The sequence below is a fragment of the Phascolarctos cinereus genome, unplaced genomic scaffold, assembly GCF_003287225.1.
Source record: "Phascolarctos cinereus isolate Bilbo 61053 unplaced genomic scaffold, phaCin_HiC Scaffold_2;HRSCAF=192, whole genome shotgun sequence".
In the NCBI taxonomy this organism is placed as follows: domain Eukaryota; kingdom Metazoa; phylum Chordata; class Mammalia; order Diprotodontia; family Phascolarctidae; genus Phascolarctos; species Phascolarctos cinereus.
Genome location: NW_027555625.1, coordinates 332,467,245 through 332,487,902, shown reverse-complemented (window position 1 = coordinate 332,487,902; position 20,658 = coordinate 332,467,245). Strand labels below are relative to the sequence as shown.

Genomic DNA, 20,658 nt, shown 5'->3' with positions numbered 1-20,658 from the left:
ATGGTTTATCTAGTCTGTTAGATAGATCTGCTTTTTTTCTTTTTTAAGCAGTGCTAAAATAGCTTACTAATTATTGCTTTGTAATATAGTTTGAAGCCTAGAAATGCTATTCCCTTGTCATTCCTGTTATAGAAGCATATTTTTAAAAAACCTTATATTTAGTTTCTCTGGAAATCATTAATATTTCTTCAAGACTCTTTCCAAAATCTTTGGAAAAGCCCTTAGGAAAGGAAGATGATAGTTCCAGACAAAAAGAATAAAAAAAGAAAAAATAAATGCAATATGTCCCAAACCAAACTTGTTTTCTCTCCCCCAAACCTTCTCTCTTTCTCATATTTTCCCTAATATATATATGTATATACACACACACACACACACACACACGTACACACACATACATACATATATATATATATATATATATATATACTATATATATATATATATAATTATTATTATTATTGTATGTTAGAAAGTAACATCATCCTCACAATTTCTCAGGCTCAAAACCTAGGAGCCATCTTGGACTCCTCAGTATCTCTCCCCTCCCCTTCCCCCAAATCTAACCTGTTGCCAAAGCCTATTGATTTTACCTTTGCAATGTTTCTTAAATACCGAGTGTGGTGGGTGCCCCAACCCCCCATCTCTACCCCCCAATCCATTCTCTCCTGTGACACTGCCATCACTCTAGTACAGGCCCTCATCACCTCGAATTTGGACTATTGTGATAGCCTGCTGGTGGGTCTGCCTGCCTCAAGTTTCTCCCTGTTCCATTCCATCCTCCATTCAGCCACTAAAGTAATTTTCCTAAAGCATAGGTTAACCATGTCATCCACCTACTCAGTAAACTCCAAATAAAAATAAAATAAGTGGCTCCCCATTGCTTCCAGGATCAAATGCAAAACGCTCTGTTTGGCATTCAAAGCTCTTCACAACCTAGCCCCCTCCCACCTTTCCAGTCTTCTTACATCTTATTCCCTCACTTGTTACCCTTTGAGCCTGTGATATTGGCTGTTCCACAAACAAGATACTCCATCCCTTGGCATTTTTTCTTTGCATGTCTTCCATGCCTAGAACACTCTCCCTCCTGCCTACTGACCTCTCTAGCTTCCTTTAAATCCCAACTACAATCTCTTCTTTTACTGGAAGTCTTCCCCAGCCCCTCTTAATTCTAGTGCCTTCCCTCTGTAATTATTTCCTATTTAACCTGTATTTAACTTGCTTTGTGTATGTTTGTGTGTTGTCTTCCTTGTAAGCTCCTCAAGGGCAGGTATTATTTGATGCTTCTTTTTGTGTTCTCAGCACTTAGCACAGTGCCTGACACATAGTAGGTGCTTAATAAATGTTTATTGATTCATCTCTGATAATTTAATTTATATATGTTTTGAGTATAACTTGGCAGATTGACTTCTAGGCATGTTATCCATTCAAAGTTGTTTTTAGTAGAATTTCTTTTTATCATTTCCTCCTGATTTTAGTCATTGCTATTTAGAAATGCCAATGGGTTTGTTGGATTTCTTTTGTATCTTGATATATTATTGATACTATTATCTCAATATTTTTGCTGACTCTTTAGGGTCTTTAAGCAAACCATCATATCTGCAAATAGGGATAATGGTCTCTCTTTTGTCAATATTTGTCTTTAATTTCTTTCTTTTACTTATACCACTAGCATTTCTGGAATTAAGTCAAATCATAATGAAGAGAGACATCTTTGCTTTGCTATAAACTTTTCAGAATTTTGGCAGTAAAGGTGAGGGAGGGCCTAGGAAAACGTTTTTTTTGGGGGGGAGTGATTAGGGAGATATGACTATATCTGCAGGCAGGGGGGAAGGAACCAATATAGAAGGAGAGATTAAAGGTGTAATAGAGAGACCAGTGATGAACCGATTAAGGTCCAGGTAAAGGTAAGAAGGCATAGGATCTAAGGGCATTATTGGAAGGGTTAGCTTTGTTTCAGAGGAAGAAAGGGGGTCTTCCTCATCCTTTGACATTGAAAAAAAGCCTAGTGATACCTTCAAAAGAGATAGGAAGTCTTTCCTGGAATTCTTTGGAATTCCTTGGAAGGAACCACGTGTTCTGTTTTAGACACCTGAGAAAGCATCTGGTTGTTGAACACTTCCCTTAGCTTCCATGACTTGATTTATCTTTCTTGGTTGTCCTACTCAACTGATCACTATTTCTCAGTCTCCTTTGTTGAATCATCATTTGTCTCCTGCCTCTTTAACAGGTGCCTTATGCTCTGTCCTGGGCCATCTCCTTTATTTATACTCTCTTCCTTGGGGGAAAGGGTGGAGAAGAGGCACTGTGATGTCATAAATTCAATTCTGGACTTGGAGTGGAGAAGACTTGAGTTCAAATCTCACCTAATATTTTCTCCTCTAAGTCTCAGTTTCCTCATCAGTAAAATGGAAATAATAATACCTGTAGTACTTATGTCACAGGATTATTGTGAGGATCAAATAAGATACTATAAGTAAAGTTTTGAAAACTTGAAAGCACTATTTAAACTTCAGTCTCTGAAGGTAGACTTTATTTTTGTTTTGTCTTTGTATCTATAGTGCCTAAAAAAGCACACAATAGGTACTTAATAGTCAGCCAATAAGCAGTTATTAAGTGCCTACTATGGATCAGGCACTGTGCTAAGTCCTTGGGATGTAAAGAAAGTTAAAAGTCAGTACTATTCTCAAGGAACTCACGATCTAATGGTAGAGACAATAAGCAAACAAATATGTACGATTGAGCAGGATAAATAGGAAATAACTAGCAGAGGAAAAGAACTAGAGTTAAGAGGGATTGTCCAAGGCTTGCTGTAGAAGGTGAACCTGGAAGGAAGCCAGGGAAGCCAGGAAGTGGAGATAAGGAGGAAGAGAATTCCAGGCATGTGGACTAGTCCTAGAAAATGCCTGGAGCTAAGAGATGGAGTATCTTGTTTGGAGTATCCAGCAAGGAGACTGGAGTCCCTGCATCTAAGAGGACGTGGAGGGGTGTGAGATATAAGAAGACTGGAAAGGTGTGTGTAGGAGGAGCCAGGTTATAAAGGGCTTTGGATAGCAAACAAAGGATTCTGTATTTGATCCTGATGCTGATAGGGAGCCATTGAAATTTATCGAATATAGAGGTGACATGTATGTCTGGACATATATTTTAGGAAATTCACTTTGGTGGCTGAATAGAGGTTGGACTGGAGTGGATAGAGACTTGTGGTAGGCATACCAACTAGCAAACTATTGCAATAGTCCAGGTATGAGATGATAAGAACCTGTACTAGGGTGGTGACAATATCAGAGTAGAGAATAGGGTATATTCAATTGATGTTGCAAAGGTCAAGTTAATACGCTTTAGCAAAAGATTAGATATGAGGGGTAAGAGATAGTGAGGAGGTGATAAGTCTAGAGGACTGGGGGAATGGTGGTGTTCTTATAGTAATAGTGAAGTTTTTTTTTTTAAGGGCGGAGTGTTTAGGGAGAAAGAGAATGAGTTTGGTTTTGGATATGTTGAGGGTTTTTTTGGGGGGTGGGGCAATTGGGATTAAGTGACTCACCCAGGGTCACACAGCTAGTGTCAAGTGTCTGAGACCAGATTTGAATTTAGGTCCTCCTGACTCCAGGGCTGGTGCTTTATCTACTACACCACCTAACTGCCTCTACATATGCTGAGTTTAATATGTCTACTGGATATCCAGTTAAAGATCTTTCAAAGGCAGTTGGAAAGGTGAGATTGGAAGTCAGCAGAGGGGTTAATAAATGATTGTTGAATAAATTAATGAATGAATGAATTTCATCTGCTTCTGTGGGTTCAATTATCTGCCTTGGGTTCTAATCTCTTCTGAACTTCAGGCCTGCATCTTTCACTGTTGGACATCTCTATCTTGATGTTTTATTTCAACATGTCCACGGTGTAACTCATTATCTTCCCTTCTAAATTCATCTTGTCCAAACTTCCCTATTTATATTGGAAGTGCCCTTGTCCTTCTAGTCTTCATGTACCTAACCTCTGAATCATCTTTGACTCTTCTCTCTCCCATATTCAGTCATTTGTCAAGTCCTGTAGATTTGTCCTCCATAACATCTTGCATCCATTTTCTTCTCTCTACTCACATAACTACCATCCTAGTTCAGGGCCTCATTACCTCTCATTGGCCAGGTCCAACTCAAGTTTGTCCAGTGGCCCAGGTTTGGGATTGGAACAAAATGAAACACTCTTAGACCATGTAACATTAAACAAAAAATGTATCTTGTGTTATGAACTAGAAAAGTATATAAGAACATCAATACTTCCATATACAAAGGCTAGAAAATTAGAATATTATAAAACTGTGAATCAATAAATATTTTGTTTAAAATACATTATTTAAAATATATTTTAATAATGTATATTACATTTAATATATTTTAAAGGTAGTATGGTATAGTGAGTGGATAGAGAGCTGACCTGGGTTCAAATCATCTCTAGCACATACTGGCTATATGATCCAGGGCAAATCATTTTAACCTCTCAGTGCTCTAGAACACTCTGAGATTACAAGTTGCAGAAAAGGTGCTGACCTAAATTGTTAGAGAGAGTTTCCTCATCTGAGACTTCCCTATGCCAGTGAATCTCAGGTTTAGGTCCTAACCTTAACACTGTATTAAAGTGACAATGCCAGCGTGGTCCTGCTTGTCTGTCTCCTGCTATTCCTTCTGTTATCTTCTCTGTATATTAAAAATATGTTTTTGATGATCTTTTATTCCTCCTCCTCCTCCTTCTTCCTTATATGTATATTATATACGCATACACAATACACATAATATATGTGTATATAGACATATGTGTATATGCATATGTGTGTATATATATATATATTATATATATTTATATGAAGGAAAGGAAACAAGCATTTATTAAGTGCCTATTATATTGCAGGAACATTGCTAAGAGCTTTACTATTTATTATCTCATTTAATCCTCACAACAACCATGGGAGGTAAGTATTGTTTTGATCTCCACTTTACAGTTGAAGAAACTAAGGCAAACAGGTGAAGTGACTTGCCCAGAGTCACATAGTTAGTAAGCATTTGAGACTGGATTTGAACTTAGGTCTTCCTGACTCTAGGTTTAATGTTCTATCTACTGTGCCACCAAATTCCTCCTTGAGAACAGAGATTGTTTCATTTTTTGTCTTTGCATTCCCAGTACCTAGTAGTAGGCAAATAAGTGCTAATTAAAAAATATATTTTTATTTTTAGTTACAAATTATCCCCCTCCATGCACATCCTCTCCCACCCATTGAGATGGTAAGAGATATGATACCCGTTGTACCTATGAAATCATGCAAAATATTTGTGCATTATCTATGTTCCACAAAAAGCAAGAAAAATAAAGGAAAAATGTGTTTCAATCTACGTTCTAAGTCCATCAGCTGTCTATATGGAGTTGTTTGGAGTTATAGTGGCTCATTACATTGATCAGTTATTAAGTCTTTCACAGTTGTTTATCTTTACAATATGGCTGTTACTGTGAAGATTGTTCTGGTTCTGCTCATTTCACTTTGCATCAGTCCATGTAAGTCTTCCCAGGTTTTTCTGAAACTATTTCCTTCATCATTTCTTACAGCACAATAGTATTCCATCACAATCATATGCCATAACTTGTTCAGCCATTCCCTAATTGATGGGTATCCCCTCAGTTTCCAATTCTTTGCCACTGCTCAAAGAGCTGCCATACATATTTTTGTACATAGGGGTCCTTTTCCTTTGATCCCTTTAGGGTATACACCTAGTAGTGGTATTGCTGGATCAAAGTTTATGCACAGTTTTATAGACTTTTGGACACAGTTCCAAACTATTCTCCAGAATGGTTGGTTTAGTTCATAGCTCCACTAACAATGCCTTAGTGTACCTATTTTATCCACATTCTCTTTAGCACTTGTCATTTTCCTTTTCTGTCATCTTAGCCAATCTGATGAGTGTAAGATGGTACCTCAGAGTTGTTGTAATTTGCATTTTTTTTAGTTATTATTGATTTAGAGAATTTTTTCATATGACTATTGATAGCTTTGATTTCTTCTTTTCAAAACTGTCTATTCATATCCTTTGAGCATTTATGAATTGGAAATTGGCTCTTTTTTTTAAATAAATTTGTGTCAGTTCTCATATATTTAAGAAATAAGACCTTTGTCAGAGAAACCCTGTAAACCCTCCCTTCCCCCCAGTTTCCTAATTTTCTTTTAATTTTGACTTCATTGGTTTTGTCTATGTAACTTTATTTATTTTTTTTTTTTACTGGAAAACTTTTTATTGTGGGTGGAGTGGGATAGCTGGACACAGCTTAGATGATTCCAATTTTGTTGGCAACATCTAAAGCATCATAGTCTGGAACAAGTCAGACATAGGCCTTCTCTTCATCAGGCCTGATCAGTGTATTGACCTTGGCCACATTGATGTCATACAGCTCCTTCACCGCCTGCTTGACCTGATGCTTGTTGGCCTTGATGTCCACCATGAAGCAAAGTGTGTTGTTGTCCTCATTCTTCTTCATATCAGACTCAGTGGTCAAGGGAAACTTAATGATGGCATAGTGATCAAGCTTGTTTCTCCAGGGGGTACTTTTCCAAGGGCATTTGGGCTGCTGTTGAAGTCTTAGTGTCTTGGGTTGCGGGAAGGTGGGGGACAGTTGGATCCTCTTTTTGTTGCTATGACCACCCTTCAATGCTGCCTTCTTGGCCTTCAAGGCCTTGGATTTGACTTCTGTCTTGGGGGGGGGGGACAACTGCTTCCTTCTTCTCCTTCGGTGCCATCTTGGAGGAAAGGATGTGCAACTTTTTTTTTTAACCTCCCATGAACCTCTCTATCTTTTGTTGGTAATGAATTCTTCCTCTATTCATAGCTCTGCTTGCTCTTGGTTTTAAGATATATACTATTTAGAATTTTTTCTAAAGTTCCATTATTTCTTGTGCTTTCTAGTGTTTTTAATAGAAGTGGGTTGAATTTTGTCACAAAGTTTTTTATGCGTCTATTAAGATAATCACATGATTTTTAAAATTACCATTATGGTCAGTTTTGCTTATAGTTTTCCAAATATTGAACCAGCCTTGTATTTCTGGTATAAATCCAATCTGCCCATAGTATAAAATCTTTGTGATACATTGTAATCTCTTTGGTAGTATTTTACATTTTACATCAATATTCATTAAGGAAATTGGTCTTCAGTTTTCTTTCTCTGTTTTTGTTCTCCCTTGTTTGGGTATTAAAACCATGTTTGTAGCATAGAAGGAATTTGGTAGGACTCCCTTTTTACCTATTTTTTTCAAATAGTTTATGTAGAATTGAAATTAATTGATCTTTGAATGTTTGGTAGAATTCTCTTATAAATCCATCTTGTCCTTTTGAAAAAAAATTAGGGAGTTCAATTATGGCTTGTTCAATTTCTTTTTTCTAAGATAGGGTTATTTATGTCTTCTATTTCCTGTTCTGTTAACCTTGGCAATTTATGTTGTATAAATATTCATCTGTTTCAATTAAATTGTCAGTTCTATTAGAACATAGTTTGTCAAAATAGTTCCTAATAATTTTTTAAAATCTTCATTGGTGGTATATTCAACCTTTTCATTTCCAATACTGTTATTTTGGTTTTCTTCTTTCTTTTGTAAGAAATAAATTTAACTAATGGTTTAATCCATTTTATTTTTTTCTCATAAAACCAGCTGTTTTATTTATTTATTCAATTTTTAAGAGCTTTTCATTTTATTAATTTCTCTTTTGATTTTTAGGATTTCTAGTTAATAAAAATTTAATTGGGGATTTTAAATTTGATATTTTTCTAGTTTTTTTTTTTAGTTGCATGCCCAACTAGTTGATCTTTTTCTCTCTTTTGTCAGGGTAAGCATATAGAGATATAAAATTTCCCCTATTGCTATGTGTGCATCTCATAAATTTTGGTATATCATCTCATTATTGACATTATCTTTAATGAAATTATTGTTTCTATGATTTGTTCTTTGACCCATTCATTCTTTAAGATTAGGTTACCTAGTGTGTAATTAATTTTTAATCTGTGCTTCAAAGGTCATTTAATGCATGAAATTTTATTGCATTGTGGTCCAAAATATTATTTCTTGATGTCTCATGGAGTCATTAGCTTCCACTTGACTGATTCTAATTTTTAAGAAGTTATTTTCTCTAATATTTTTGTGCCTCTTTTTCCAAGCTGTTAATTTTCTTTTCATAATTTTCTTGTATCACTCTCATTTCTTTTCCCAGTTTTTCTTCTACCACTCTTATTTGATTTTTAAAATCCTTTTCCCTCCTCTTTTAAAAATATTTCTTTAGCTCTTCTAGGAATTCTTATTGGGCTTGTGCTCAATCTGCGTTTTTCTTTGAGGTTTTACTGGTAGATGTTTTCAATTCATTGTTTTCTTCCGAGCATGTGTCTGGAGCTTCCTTATCACCATATTAGTTTTTTATGGCTAAGTTCTTTTTTTTGGGGGGGGTGTCTATTTTTCCAAACTATTTTTTTTTTACTTTGGACTTTATGTTATGGACTCTGCTCACCTTTGATTGTGGTGATGAGGAGAATGACTGACCTGGTCTTTGTGATGACCTATGTCCTTCTGCTGTTTTCACAGCTATGTCTAGGGACCTGTAAGTTTTTGGTGCTTTGATAGTGATTTGATCCAAGAAGAGGTTTTATCACTGCCCTCCTGGTTTACATTCTGGTCCTTACCAAGATAGGGCTTCTGCTCCTTCAAAATGGCAACTACTCTTCTCCATCCTGAAAATGTGACCTAGAACTGGGTAATGGGCAGCAGGGCTGACAGATGATGCCTGATGCTGCACCCAATGCTAGTACAGGGGTCCCCTGGAGTCTCTTCCTGGCTAGGTATTTAGTCCCCCTACCATCCCAGGGAGCTCCAGATGTTCCCCCATTGCTGCTGCCACCTCCAAGGCCTATAGCCAGTGCTGATTCCACTGAGGTAGCCAGCCCTCCCTCTGTAGACTTCTCTTTCTGTGTTTCTAAGTTGCCCAGACTGGGAAAATGTCTTATTGTGACTTTTTGTTGTTTTTTTTTCTTCTGAGAATTCAGTTAAATGCATTTTTCAAAATAGTTATAGAGGAGTGTGTTGAGAGAACTTGGCAAGAATACTCGTCTCATTCTGCCATCTTGACTCCACCTTATTTCCGGAATGTGTTACATTGATATTTAATTGAATTGAAGAGATGAGCAAGGATTTCCTCTAGACTTCATAATGGAATTCATTTAACAAAAGAAACTTATTTAACAATATCATGGGAAAGATGTAGCAAAGATACAGTGTTGTTTCAGTTGGGCACAGATTTCTTCCTTCCTCGAGGTAATGACGTTTCTGGGGTATGGGAGATGCTATGGTCAAAATTGAATGAATGTGTCTTTGAGGGATGGGGTGAGCCTATCAAGCCTAGGACATTTTGTTTTCAGTGGTCAAATTGGGATCAGAAGAAGAAATTCTATCTGGGTGACTTTATAGAAGCCTTTTCTTTTCTACAGGTAGCCCTGGGACAGGATGGCCTGGAGCCTGCTGGTCCTTCTGCCCTGTCTCTTAGTCTCTGGTAGGAATTTCCCTCCTGTCCTCCTCTTCTCTCTCCTCCTTTGTGGCTGATGGCATTCTGATGTCTAAAGACATCGTTCTCCCACTGGTGTTCTCTTTGTGGTCCAGTGGAGCCACTGAGAGTCAGTGGCCAGACTGGGAAAGTTTAGCTGAAAGGTCTGGAATCACTAGTGCCCAACCCTCTAAGGCCTTCTGGGAGGGGTCCTGACATCAGCCTGGTCTTGGGATTCCCACCCCCCCCCCCCAGCCCCAGGTCTTGGACTTCATCCTAGAGCCTCCACATTCAAATAAATAGTGGCTGTAGGTATGCCCAGACTGTGGAGCTTATAGGAGAAGGTGATGTCTGTGCCCCATGAGAGGGGAATGGCTCAGAGGTAGGGCTGGGAGGATCATGGCTGGAAAATGGTGCTTGGGGAGTTATGGGTTAGGGGAAGATGGGATTCAGGTCAGGTTTATGATTAGAGTTGGGGGATGGGATTTGAGGAGTCATGAAAAGTCAGGCTCAGGGAGCAAGGCTGGTGAGATGTCAGGATTATGATCAGGACTGAAGTTTGGGATTTGTGGAGGCTGGGAATAAGGTTGAGGGGCTGGGACTGGGGGTGGCCAGGGCCCAGAATTCAGGGCAGGAAGGATACCAGGATAAGAGTCAGGGCAGGGGATTGGGATTTAGGCATTCTGAGACTTAGGCTTAGAGCTCAGAGCCAGAGGTCAGGGCTCAGGGAGTGAGATTGGGTCTCAGGAATCAAGGTCTCAGGTCTCAGGTCTCAGGGCTCAGTATTGCCTTTGCAGTGCATGGGAACTCAGCTCCAAGATTCACCAGTAACATGACTGTAGTTCGTCTGCCTGAGGACATGCCTACGGGTGAGTACCTACTGTGTCAAGGTGGGTGGCTTGGCCCAAGGTGCAGGCTACAATGAGGGACTGAAATGATCCCAGAACAGAAGGGACAGTGCTGTGGGCCCAAGTCCATTTGTTCTTGAGCCGATGACTCCAAATCATCTCTACTTCTTAGACACTAAATAGCAGACTTTAATGTCTCAAAAGGTCTTAAAAATTATCTGACTCAACTCTCATTTTACAGATCAGAAAACTGAGGCCTAGAAAGGGAAAGAACTTGCCCAAGATCCTGGGCTTGAAGCCATGTCCTCTGACTACCCATCTCCCCAGCTCTTCCTTGTGCTATCATGCTCTTATGTTTTTCAGTTTGGGAATTTCTAAAGATCGTTTCCAAATGTGTCCCTCCAGGTAACTGTCCCTGAAATCTTTTCATGAGTGGACTCCCATAGAAGAGCATAGCTAGGAGCTTGAGTTAACTAAGAGCTTTACTATTGCTCTCTGCCCTATTCCTCTCTGTGCCCATGAAGGAGTCAAGATGGGCCAGTGGAAAGAATACCAGAATAAAAAGCAGATGACCTATGTTTGAGTCTTTGCTATACTACTATCCTGCCCGGGCCATCTCCGGTTGTCCTGATCTATATCTGGCCACTTCGAGAACGAAGGACAAACCAAAAAACAAAAACAAACAAGCAAAAAAACCAATCACCACCAACAAAAACCAGACCAAAACAAAACAACCCCCCCCAAACCAACAACCAAAAACCCCCTGTCCTACTAATCATGCTGTGTTACTTTGAGTAAGTTGCCTCCCTTCTTAAGGTGTCATTTTCCTGATCTGTAAAATTAGGAGGTTGGACCCAACTCTAGGGTAATAGATGATGCCTAAAGCATTTTCCACCTCTGATATTCTATGTCCTAGAGTCCCTTCTGACTTTACCAGCCTATGTTATTTATTCTAACATTGCATTAAACCAGCACACACTTAATAAATGTCTATTCTCAAGCTGTACCTAGCTCTAATATTCTAAAATCTGTTGACCTCCAAGGTTCTTTCTAACCCTAATAAGCCATAAAGGTATGTCTACAAGACACAGGTACTCCTAGAAGCTCTTATAGGGCCATGTCCTGTCTCCCACTTAGGCCCAGGGGTCAACTATAAGGGAAACTCTGTGTGTGTATATGTGTGTGTGTGTGTGTGTGTGTGTGTGTGTGTGTGTGTATCTCAGGTCTTTCTTCCCTCTCCACCCACAGGGACTGTAGCTTTCTGGATTACAGCCACAGACCAAGATGGTGACCCTCTGGTCTACCAGATGAGTGGTCGTTATTCATATTTCTTTGAAGTCAACGAGAACACAGGGGAGACTACCCTGAGCAGTCCTTTGGACTATGAGGTAAAAGCTTGGGCATAAGATGGAAGCAGGTCATCATTGGCTGAAACTGGAAGGAGGATTAGAGGGAGTCCTTTGGGAAGATAGCACACAAAACATTAAGGTCTAGGGACTGAATTGGCTCAGAGCAGGACACTGTACCATGAGAGGCAGCATGTATTTGGAGTCAGGTTCAAATGCAGCCTTAGTCACTTTTTTAAAGTATTATTTATTTTTAACATTCATCTTTTTAAAATTTTAAGTTCTGAATTCTCTCCCTCCCTCCTACCTCCCCCCCACCCATTGAGAAGACAAGAAATGTGGCATCAATTATAATGTGAAATCATGCAAAACATATTTCCATATTTGCCACGTTACCAAAAAAAGCAAGAAAAATAAAGTGAAAAAAATTATGCTTCAATCTGCATTTAGAATCCATCAATTCTTTCTCTGGAGGTAGATAGCATTTTTCATCATAAGTCCTTTGGAATTGTCTTGGATCATTGTATTGATCTGAATAGCCAAGCCATTCATAGCAGACCATTGTACAATATTGTATAATATTGCTATTACTGTGTATTTTGTTTTCCTGGTTCTGCTCACTTCACTTTGCCTTAGTTAATGTATGTCTTCCCAGGTTTTTCTGAAAGCATCTTGCTCATCATTTCTTATAGCACAGTAGTATTCCATTACAAATATGTACTACAACTTATCCAGTCATTCCCCAATAGGCAGACATCCTCTCAGTTCCTAGTTCTTTGCCATCACAAAAAGAGTAGCTATAAATATTTTTGTACATATAGTTCCTTTTCCTTTTCCTTTGATCTTTTTGGGATGCAGACCTAGTAGTGGTATTGCTAGGTCAAAGTTTATTCGCAGTTTTATAGCCCTTTGGGCATAATTCTAGATTGCTTTCCAGAATGATTGGATCAGTTCACAACTCCACCAACAGTGCATTAGTGTCCCAGTTTTCCCACATCCTTTCCAACATTTATCATTTTCCTTTTCCATCATACTAACAATCTGACAGGTGTGAGGTGGTACCTTAATTTGCATTTCTCTGATCAATAGTGATTTAGAACATTTTTTTCATACTACTGTAAATAGTTTTGATTTCTTCATCTGAAAACTTTCTGTTCATATGCTTTGAACATTTGTCAATTAGAGAATGACTCTTATTCTTATAAATTCGATTCAGTTCCCTATATATATTCCCTATACATGAGGCCTTTATCAGAGATAAAGTAAAAAGTAAAAATACCTCAGACATTTATTAGATGTGTGACCCTAGGCATTTAACCTCTCTGGACCTCAGTTTCCTCACTTGTAAGATGATGGCATTAGACTAGATGATCTCTAAGGTCCCTTCTAGCTCTAAATCAATACTTTAAAATTTTTTTATTAATTTATTTTGATTTATCAACAATCACTTCCATAAGCTTTTGAGTTTTAAATTTTTCTCCCCCTTCCTCCCTAAGATGGTGTGCAATCTGATATAGGCTATACATATTCATTCCTATTAAACATATTTTCATATTAGGCATGTTGTAAGGAAGAATTAGAACCAATAAGAACCACCAGAAAGAGGAAACAAAACAAAATAGAAGAAAAAAAGAGCAAATAGTATGCTTCGATCTGCATTCAAACTCCATAGTTCTTTCTTTGGATGTGGATAGCATTTTCCATCATGAGACCTTTGGAGATGTCTTAGATCCTTGCATTGTTGAGAAGGGCTAAGTCTATCAATGTTAGTCATTGAACAATGTGGCTGTTACTGTGTACAACATTCTCCTGGTTCTGCTCACTTCACTCAGCATACAAGTCTTTCTAAATCAATACTTCTAAGACAGGAATAGTACTTACTCTGGAAGTCAATATGGGTGGGGAGATGACAAATTTGGGCATAGGGTCAAGGAAATCTGTACAGAGTGGTCTGGGTGGAGGATATAGATCAGGGGATCTGGCAGATGACATGCACTGGGAGATCTGAGTCAGAAGGCACAGAATGGGAGAATTCTGGGAGAAGGGACAGGTTGGGAAAATATGGATAGATCTGGGAGGGAATGGGCCACATTTGGTAACTTGAAGAGCTCAAGCTGGAGGAAGGAACTAACGATATAGCTTTGGTGGAAGTGTGGGCACTGGATAGGTGACCCTTCATAGTTCAACCCCCTGAAGTTTGTGGTTCATGCTCAATGGACCCATGTTGGCTCAGCTTTGCATCACCTCTCCCTTCATGCTTTTCCACAGACACTGTTCCTTTTCGATGTCACCATCTCTGTGTGGGATAATGTAAATCCAGAGGTATGTTGGGGGAATGCCTAGGGCTTGGAAAGTTGAGGTAGAGATCAGGGTTAGGAACCCCAGAGGACTAGTTTAGGACATAGGCAATTCCTGGGTTCATGATGTTCTACTTTTCCCTTCGGCATGGCCAACAGGTAATCATAACCTGAGACAAACCTCAGGGTAAAGAAAGGGGAATCCCAGCTGGGAGGTGAGCAAGAATAAAACAAAAGCCAGGCTGGGTTGGTTCCAGGGTGCCTGAGGATTACCGAGATTCAAGCACCTGGGTCTGAGACAAGATGGAAGATGAGTTGCTTGAAAAGAGACTTGGGATGAGAAGTCATTTGACATCCATATAGAATGTCAAAGCAAAATAATAGGGATTGCCAGATCACTTGTCTAGTTTGACCTATCTCCTAAAATCCCAGGCTTTTTCTGACAATGACTGGCATTTTCTGCTTCTCTTCTTACCCCCAGAACCAGGATAGTCAGAAGTGGGCTTAGTGATGTCCCTTCCTCACTCAGCCAGACCTATCAAATTATGGCTTATGCATAAGGAGCCTCGCTGTACTGAACCTTAAGCAAGCTCTGCGATGTGGTTAGGCAGCTCTGAGAATTGAATAAGTTCAATTCATCCAATATTTATTAAACACCTACTATGTACAAGGTATCATATTCTGGGGTTATCTATATGTTATATAGATGTGACATGGTCTTTACCTCTAGGGATCATACAGTCTAATACCGGCCTCCTCTTCCCTCATAAAGGTGCAGAAGCAGTTGCAAATCATTGTGCTTGACACGAATGACAATGAACCAGTCTTCATGGACACACCCTATTCTACTAGTATCAATGAGGTAGAGTATGCTATAAGCTCAGGAGTCTTGGGTGGAGGGCAGTGGGATATTTGTAGTGTAAAGCTCAGGACCAAGGAAATTGGGATTTGGGATTAGAAGCAAGGAGAGAAGACCAAGGTCAGTCCAGAGAGGGTATAAATCTAGGGGTCAGGACCAAGGAGAGAGGGCCCTGGGGCAGGCTGAGTGGGGCAGGGGTCTGAAGTCAGGACCAAGAGCAGAGATCCACATTGGGTTTTTGCAATTTGTGGACTTAGTGAGAGTAATGGTACTGGTGGTGTTGAGACAGAGAAGAATAAAATATCATTCTTACCATCCAGGATTTTCAATTCTGTCCCTTCCTGGGGGCATCATATGTAAAATAATTCTATGGTGATTTAAAATTTGCCAAGTGCTTTGTGGGAGATAGGTAAGTGTTATTATCTCCATTTTCCTGATGGGAAAAACAAGTCAGAGAGATGAAATGACTTGCCTACAGTCATACAATTTATCAGTGGCAGAGTCTAGATTCCAAGTTAGGGCTCTTGATTCCACATCTAACGAAAGTCTACAGGCAGGATTATCAGTTAGGAGACTATTGCAGCAGTCCAGATGAGAAGTGCTAAGGACTTGAACTAGGCTGGAAAGGTAGGCATTATGGGGTAAAGGAAAGTGCACTAGGTCAAAACTTAAGCCTAGAGTCTAGTCCCTGCCACTAATTCAATATCACCTTGGGCAAGTCAGTTTCCATTTGTGGGCCTCAGTTTTTCCATTTGTAAAATATGAAGTTTGGATTCATCGTCCTCTGATGCTCTTTCCAACTCTACCAGTGTGAGTCAATGAATCCAAGAGAAGATGGAATAGATGAGAGATACAGTGGAGGTAGAACCTGCAAAACTCAGTGACTGATTATATATAAGGAATAAAGGAAAGAAAAAGACTTTTCTTGCCCAATTGATGAGGAGGATGGTGGAAATAGTAATAGGGAAGTCAGGAAAGGGGGCAGGTTTTGAAGGGAAAATGATGATGCTAGTGTTGAACATATTGACATCCGGGAGTGACATCAAGGCTCAGATATCTAGCAGGCAGTTGGAAATAGAGGACAGATCTTCAGAGAGATGTTGGGGTTAGAGATATAGATTGAGTAGTTAGTTATCAACACAAAAGTGAACATTGAAATCATGCAAGTAAATGAGATTATCAAGGAATGGAGAAAGAAAGAAGAAATGGACTAAGCACTGACACTTTGGAAAGGTCTATTCTAAGGACACAGGAGGAAGTGTTAGTTTCAGAGACAGGTGGCCATAGAGAAGATGGGAGGAGAACCAGGATAGGGCATTATTATAAAAGACAAGGGAAGAGAGAACATCCAGGAAGAGGCAGTTGTGTGTCAGATGCTTTGGAGAGGAGAATGAGGACTGAGAAGATTGGATTTGATGACTAGAAGGTCCCTGGTCACATTGGAGAGAGCAGTTTCAGTTAACTGGTAAGGCTAGAAGCTAGATTGCAGGGGCTGAAGACAGTGGATGGAGAGTGTGTGAGACAGGGTACATGAACCATTCTTTCTAAGAGACTGTCAATGATAGGGAGGAGAGAAATGGTTCAGTAGCTTAGGAAGGTTGTAGGATACAGAAAAGGCTTTTTTTCTTTTTTAGGATTAAGGTGGCTGGAATATGTTTATGGGCTGAAGGGAAAGAGCCAGATGAGGAGAACTTGAAGAAGCAGGAGAAAGAAAGTAATGATTAGTAGACTAAGGTTCTGGAGGAAGTGGGAAGGAATGGGATCGGGGACCAGGAGGAGAGGTTAATCTTAGTGAAGAGGGGTGACACATCTGAAACTTGAAGGAAGGCGGAGAGGACAGATGAATATGTTTGTAGATGGAGAAGAAGATGAGGGGATCTAAATCTAATAAATTTGCTTTCAGTGAAGTAAGAAACAAGATCATCTACTGGGAGTGAAGGGATGAGGGTCAGAAGGAAAAGTGAGAAAGGCTTGAAGGCGAGAGAGAGAGAGAGAGAGAAAGAGAGAGAGAGAGAGAGAGAGAGAGAGAGGGAGAAGGAGGTTTGAATTAACCTATGGAGAATGGAAGAGAAGGTGGCAGTAATGAGGAAATCTCTCTCTCTCTTTCTCTCTACCCTCTCCTCCTTTCACGAGTTTGGCTCCTAAGACTTCCCTTTGGGCTTATGCCAGTACTACAGACCTGGATAGAGGACTTAAGAACTGGAGTCCCTAGGCAAGGAAGGAGGAACTTCTGGGTTTAGTCACTGAGCATCAGGTTGCTCTAGAGGGAGGTCTTCCAGGTCTTGGAAGCTGAGGAGGCCCGAGTCCTTACCCACTCCTTCCCCTATGCCAGGAGGGTGGCTCAGGTCCCCCACTGGGGTTTGAGCTGATCCAGAAGTGGGGGTGGTGTGCACAGCCTCTTAAACTCCTGAGCCTTCTCTTCTCTATGTTATAGACCCTGCCTGTGGGCTCCCAGGTTTACACAGTGAGAGCAGAAGACCCGGACACGGGGCTAGGTGGCGTAGTGAACTACACCATTCTGGAGGTGAGTCAGACAGGGAGCGAAGGTGTTCTGAGATCACCTAGGGTGGAGGGTCATTCATGGGCTATATGGATCCACGTGACAGCAGGAATCTTTGGAACTCCAACTGATCTAGAGGCTTGGGTCTGTCCTAGGAACCAGAAAGCTGGATTGCTCCTTGTGTGACCACAAGAGGGCAGTGTCTTCCCACACAATTAGGTGGCCCCAACCCTAGGATGTGGAAGAAGAGGCACTGGGAGATGTCCCTTCCCCTTACATTGGACAGCTTCAGGGCTGTGAGCCGGCAGGGAAGAAGGAGGGCTATCTGATGGGTGAAACAGAACAGCTCAGAGGAAATGGACTCCAGCACCAGCTCTGCCACTCACTCCCAGTGACTAAGCAAGCTGACTCTTGTGAGCTTTGGTTTCTCCATTTATATAATGAGGGCATTGGATTAAAATGGTCTTTAAGGTCCATCCCCAGTCTGACATTCTAGCTTTATGTTCTAAGGACTCTGATACCTCTCACATGCCATAATTCCATCTTTGTCTTCTGAGGCGAAGATCCCTCAAAAAAATCACAGAATCATCTACTGTCAGAGTAGAAAGAACCTTAGAGAGTAGCTAATCCAATTAAGTGACCTACTCAGAGTTAGAGCTTAGATTTGAATATCTCAGGGTTTAGACTAGAAAGGAACCTGGAGACCTTGGACCTCTTTATTCTACAGATGAAGAAACTGAGGCAAAGGAAGGGGAAGGGACTGGCCGGTCATGTGTCACGTCATTCACAGAACCTGAACTGTGGTCAAACCTATGTATTCCCAGCCCAGGGTCTGAGGAGATGGACTAAACTGGGTACTAGGACCAGGGCTGCAGGAATTCTTGTGTGTGTCTGTGTGGAGGGACAAATTCAGGAGTGAAGGATGGCAGGGATGGAGGTGGGGCAAAGGGCAAAATCCAGTTTCAAGTGTGTCCATGCCAGGAGAGGGTCTTGTCTCCTTGTCCCTTCCCCCACCATGATTGTGAGGATGGGCCCCAGGAAAGAGGCCCCACTGAAATAAGACTGAGACAGTTGCACTCTGAGTCAGTTCAGACAAGTAGAGGTGGCAAGGTGAAATTTGGGCAAAGGATCAATGCTGGGGAGAAAAGAACCATCTCTCCTAACAGTAGTTCCCTAGGTGCAAGACCCAGTTAGGATGGCTGGTTAGTTATGACTGTAACCAGGACTCCTGTGTTCTTGTCTCAGTTCTAGCTGGGGGTCACATGGGCCTTCAACATTTCCAATTGATTCCCTAATAACTTGGGTTTAATGGGGAGGGGAGTAGTGAGAGTGGTTGCCAGTTGGAGGAGGGGAGGAATTGCCTATGGCTCCCTGCCCAACTTCAGAGGTTCCTAAGACCTGGATGGAAGAGATGGAGGGCAGTGTGTTGGGTGGGAGCAGAACTAGAGAAAGGGAGGCCAGGATCCTTGAGTAGCCTCAGAGCTGACTCAGCTGTGCCCAAGCCTACTCTCCTTCAGGGCCCAGAACAGTGGCCTGCCCTTGCCCCATGGTAACTGGGCTGAACTCTCGTTTGATCTCTATTCCCACCCCTATGTCAGGTCATCCCCAACACTGCTGAAAACCAGAAACTCTTCTCTATCCTGCCCAATGGAACCATCATCCTTGAAGGTCCTCTCAGCTACAACAACAAAAGCGTATTCTACCAACTGAAACTGCAGTCTTGTGTGAGAGCAGACTCTGGTCTGGGGGAAGGGAAACTTTTTGGGGGTGGAGTGAGGACTTCCTAGGGGTGAGAGAGGACTTCCTGTTGGGGAGAAAGGAGCCTTCCTAGGGCCTGATTAGAGTGTTCTGGTTGGAAAGCTAGGGAGAAAGGAGGAAGGGGAGGAGGTAGAATGAAGGAGGTCTCACAAACAGGCCCACGCTGCCATTCTCTGCAGGACCAAGACCTGGATAAACCATTGTGTTCCCAACCAGCCTTCCTGACAATTACAGTGATAGACCTTCCAGATCTGGACCCAGAGTTTCTCCAGGAGCCTTATACAGCTTCAGTAGAAGAAGATGCAGCCATGGTGAGGCAGGGGCTAGGAGTGGGTGGGTGGGTGGACCTTGGGATGGGGTGGTCTAGGTCTTCCTTGGGATCCCCTTTCTGATTAAGCTGGTGGCCTTTCCTTCCAGGGCACCACGGTGTTGACCTTGAAGGCTATGGATGGAGACAAAGGCATCAACGATCTGGTCAAATTCTCTATTTCTAGTGAGAAGACAGTGGGCCTGCTGGGTCTTCCTTTTCTTCCTTCCTCTTTCCTTTATACCTTCTCCTTTGTCTATTTCTTCCTCCTCTCTTCCCTCTCCTTCCCCTTCCCCTCTCTTCCTCCATAGACTAGAGCTGGAGGGGAGTGGAATGGAAAAGAGATTGCATTGAGGTCACCTTCTTGGGATCACAGACTCAGGACCACTGAGATTTAGAGAAAAGAAATGGGAAGAGAAATGGCAGAGGGCTAGTAAACAGCAGGATATCTTCCCCACATGCCCAGGATCCTGAACTTGGCTTCAGGATGCATGCCTATAGTTTCTCTCTCTCTTGGGCAATCTGCTTGGTTTGGGGTTGGAGACTGGGCCCTCAGCCTGCCAGCCCCCATTCCCTCACCCCAGTCTTCCTGCTCAGATTCTACAAGGCCTTGGTTCAGCATCGGGGAGGAGGATGGGGTCGTCGAGGTGAGCCACCCTTTGGATCGGGAGCTACTGCTGGATGAGGATGAAGAGGTGCACTTAGAGGTCACGGTGAGCTCATAGATGAAGAAGTGACACAGGCCCCACCCAGTCCCAGCTAAAGTTGTTTATTTTGCTGGCTACTGGAATCCTTTTCTCTTTTCTGCCCTCCCCTTTTCTCCTTTTCCCCCATCCCTCTCCACATCTCTCTGTATCTATGAAGAAATGGGCATTGTCTGTGGATATTATTGTAGAGAGGGAGATAGATAAATACATAGAGCATTTATTAAGTGCTTACTATATGCTAGGTACTCTGCTAAGAATTGAGAATACTAATAAGAGCAAGACAGTCCTTGCCCTCAAAGAGCTTGCATTCTAATGGGGAGGGGGAGACAAAACATAAAGGGATGGGTGTAGTGGATACACACCTGGTGGCCTAGCATGGAAATGGATGTTCTGGGCAAGATAAAGCAAAAACAATCAGAGCCAGGGTCTCAGGAGTGGAGTCCAAAGTTCTGGGAAAGAGGGTCAAATTCACTATCTCC

General features: G+C 41.3%; 1 protein-coding gene across 3 annotated transcripts in view; it reads left to right on the top strand.

The window, feature by feature from the left end:
* CDHR2 (cadherin related family member 2) overlaps positions 1-20,658 on the top strand; it is an 84,764-nt gene that overhangs the window by 40,414 nt on the left and 23,692 nt on the right. For all 3 annotated transcript variants that reach the window (XM_020998506.2, XM_020998505.2, XM_020998507.2), the window contains exons 2-11: positions 9,505-9,566; positions 10,355-10,426; positions 11,654-11,793; positions 14,020-14,073; positions 14,821-14,910; positions 17,342-17,431; positions 19,006-19,131; positions 19,345-19,476; positions 19,583-19,658; positions 20,070-20,185. In XM_020998506.2, the coding sequence (XP_020854165.1) occupies positions 9,521-9,566; positions 10,355-10,426; positions 11,654-11,793; positions 14,020-14,073; positions 14,821-14,910; positions 17,342-17,431; positions 19,006-19,131; positions 19,345-19,476; positions 19,583-19,658; positions 20,070-20,185 (942 nt within the window). In that variant the 5' untranslated portion in view covers positions 9,505-9,520. The remainder of the gene's footprint in view (positions 1-9,504; positions 9,567-10,354; positions 10,427-11,653; positions 11,794-14,019; positions 14,074-14,820; positions 14,911-17,341; positions 17,432-19,005; positions 19,132-19,344; positions 19,477-19,582; positions 19,659-20,069; positions 20,186-20,658) is intronic.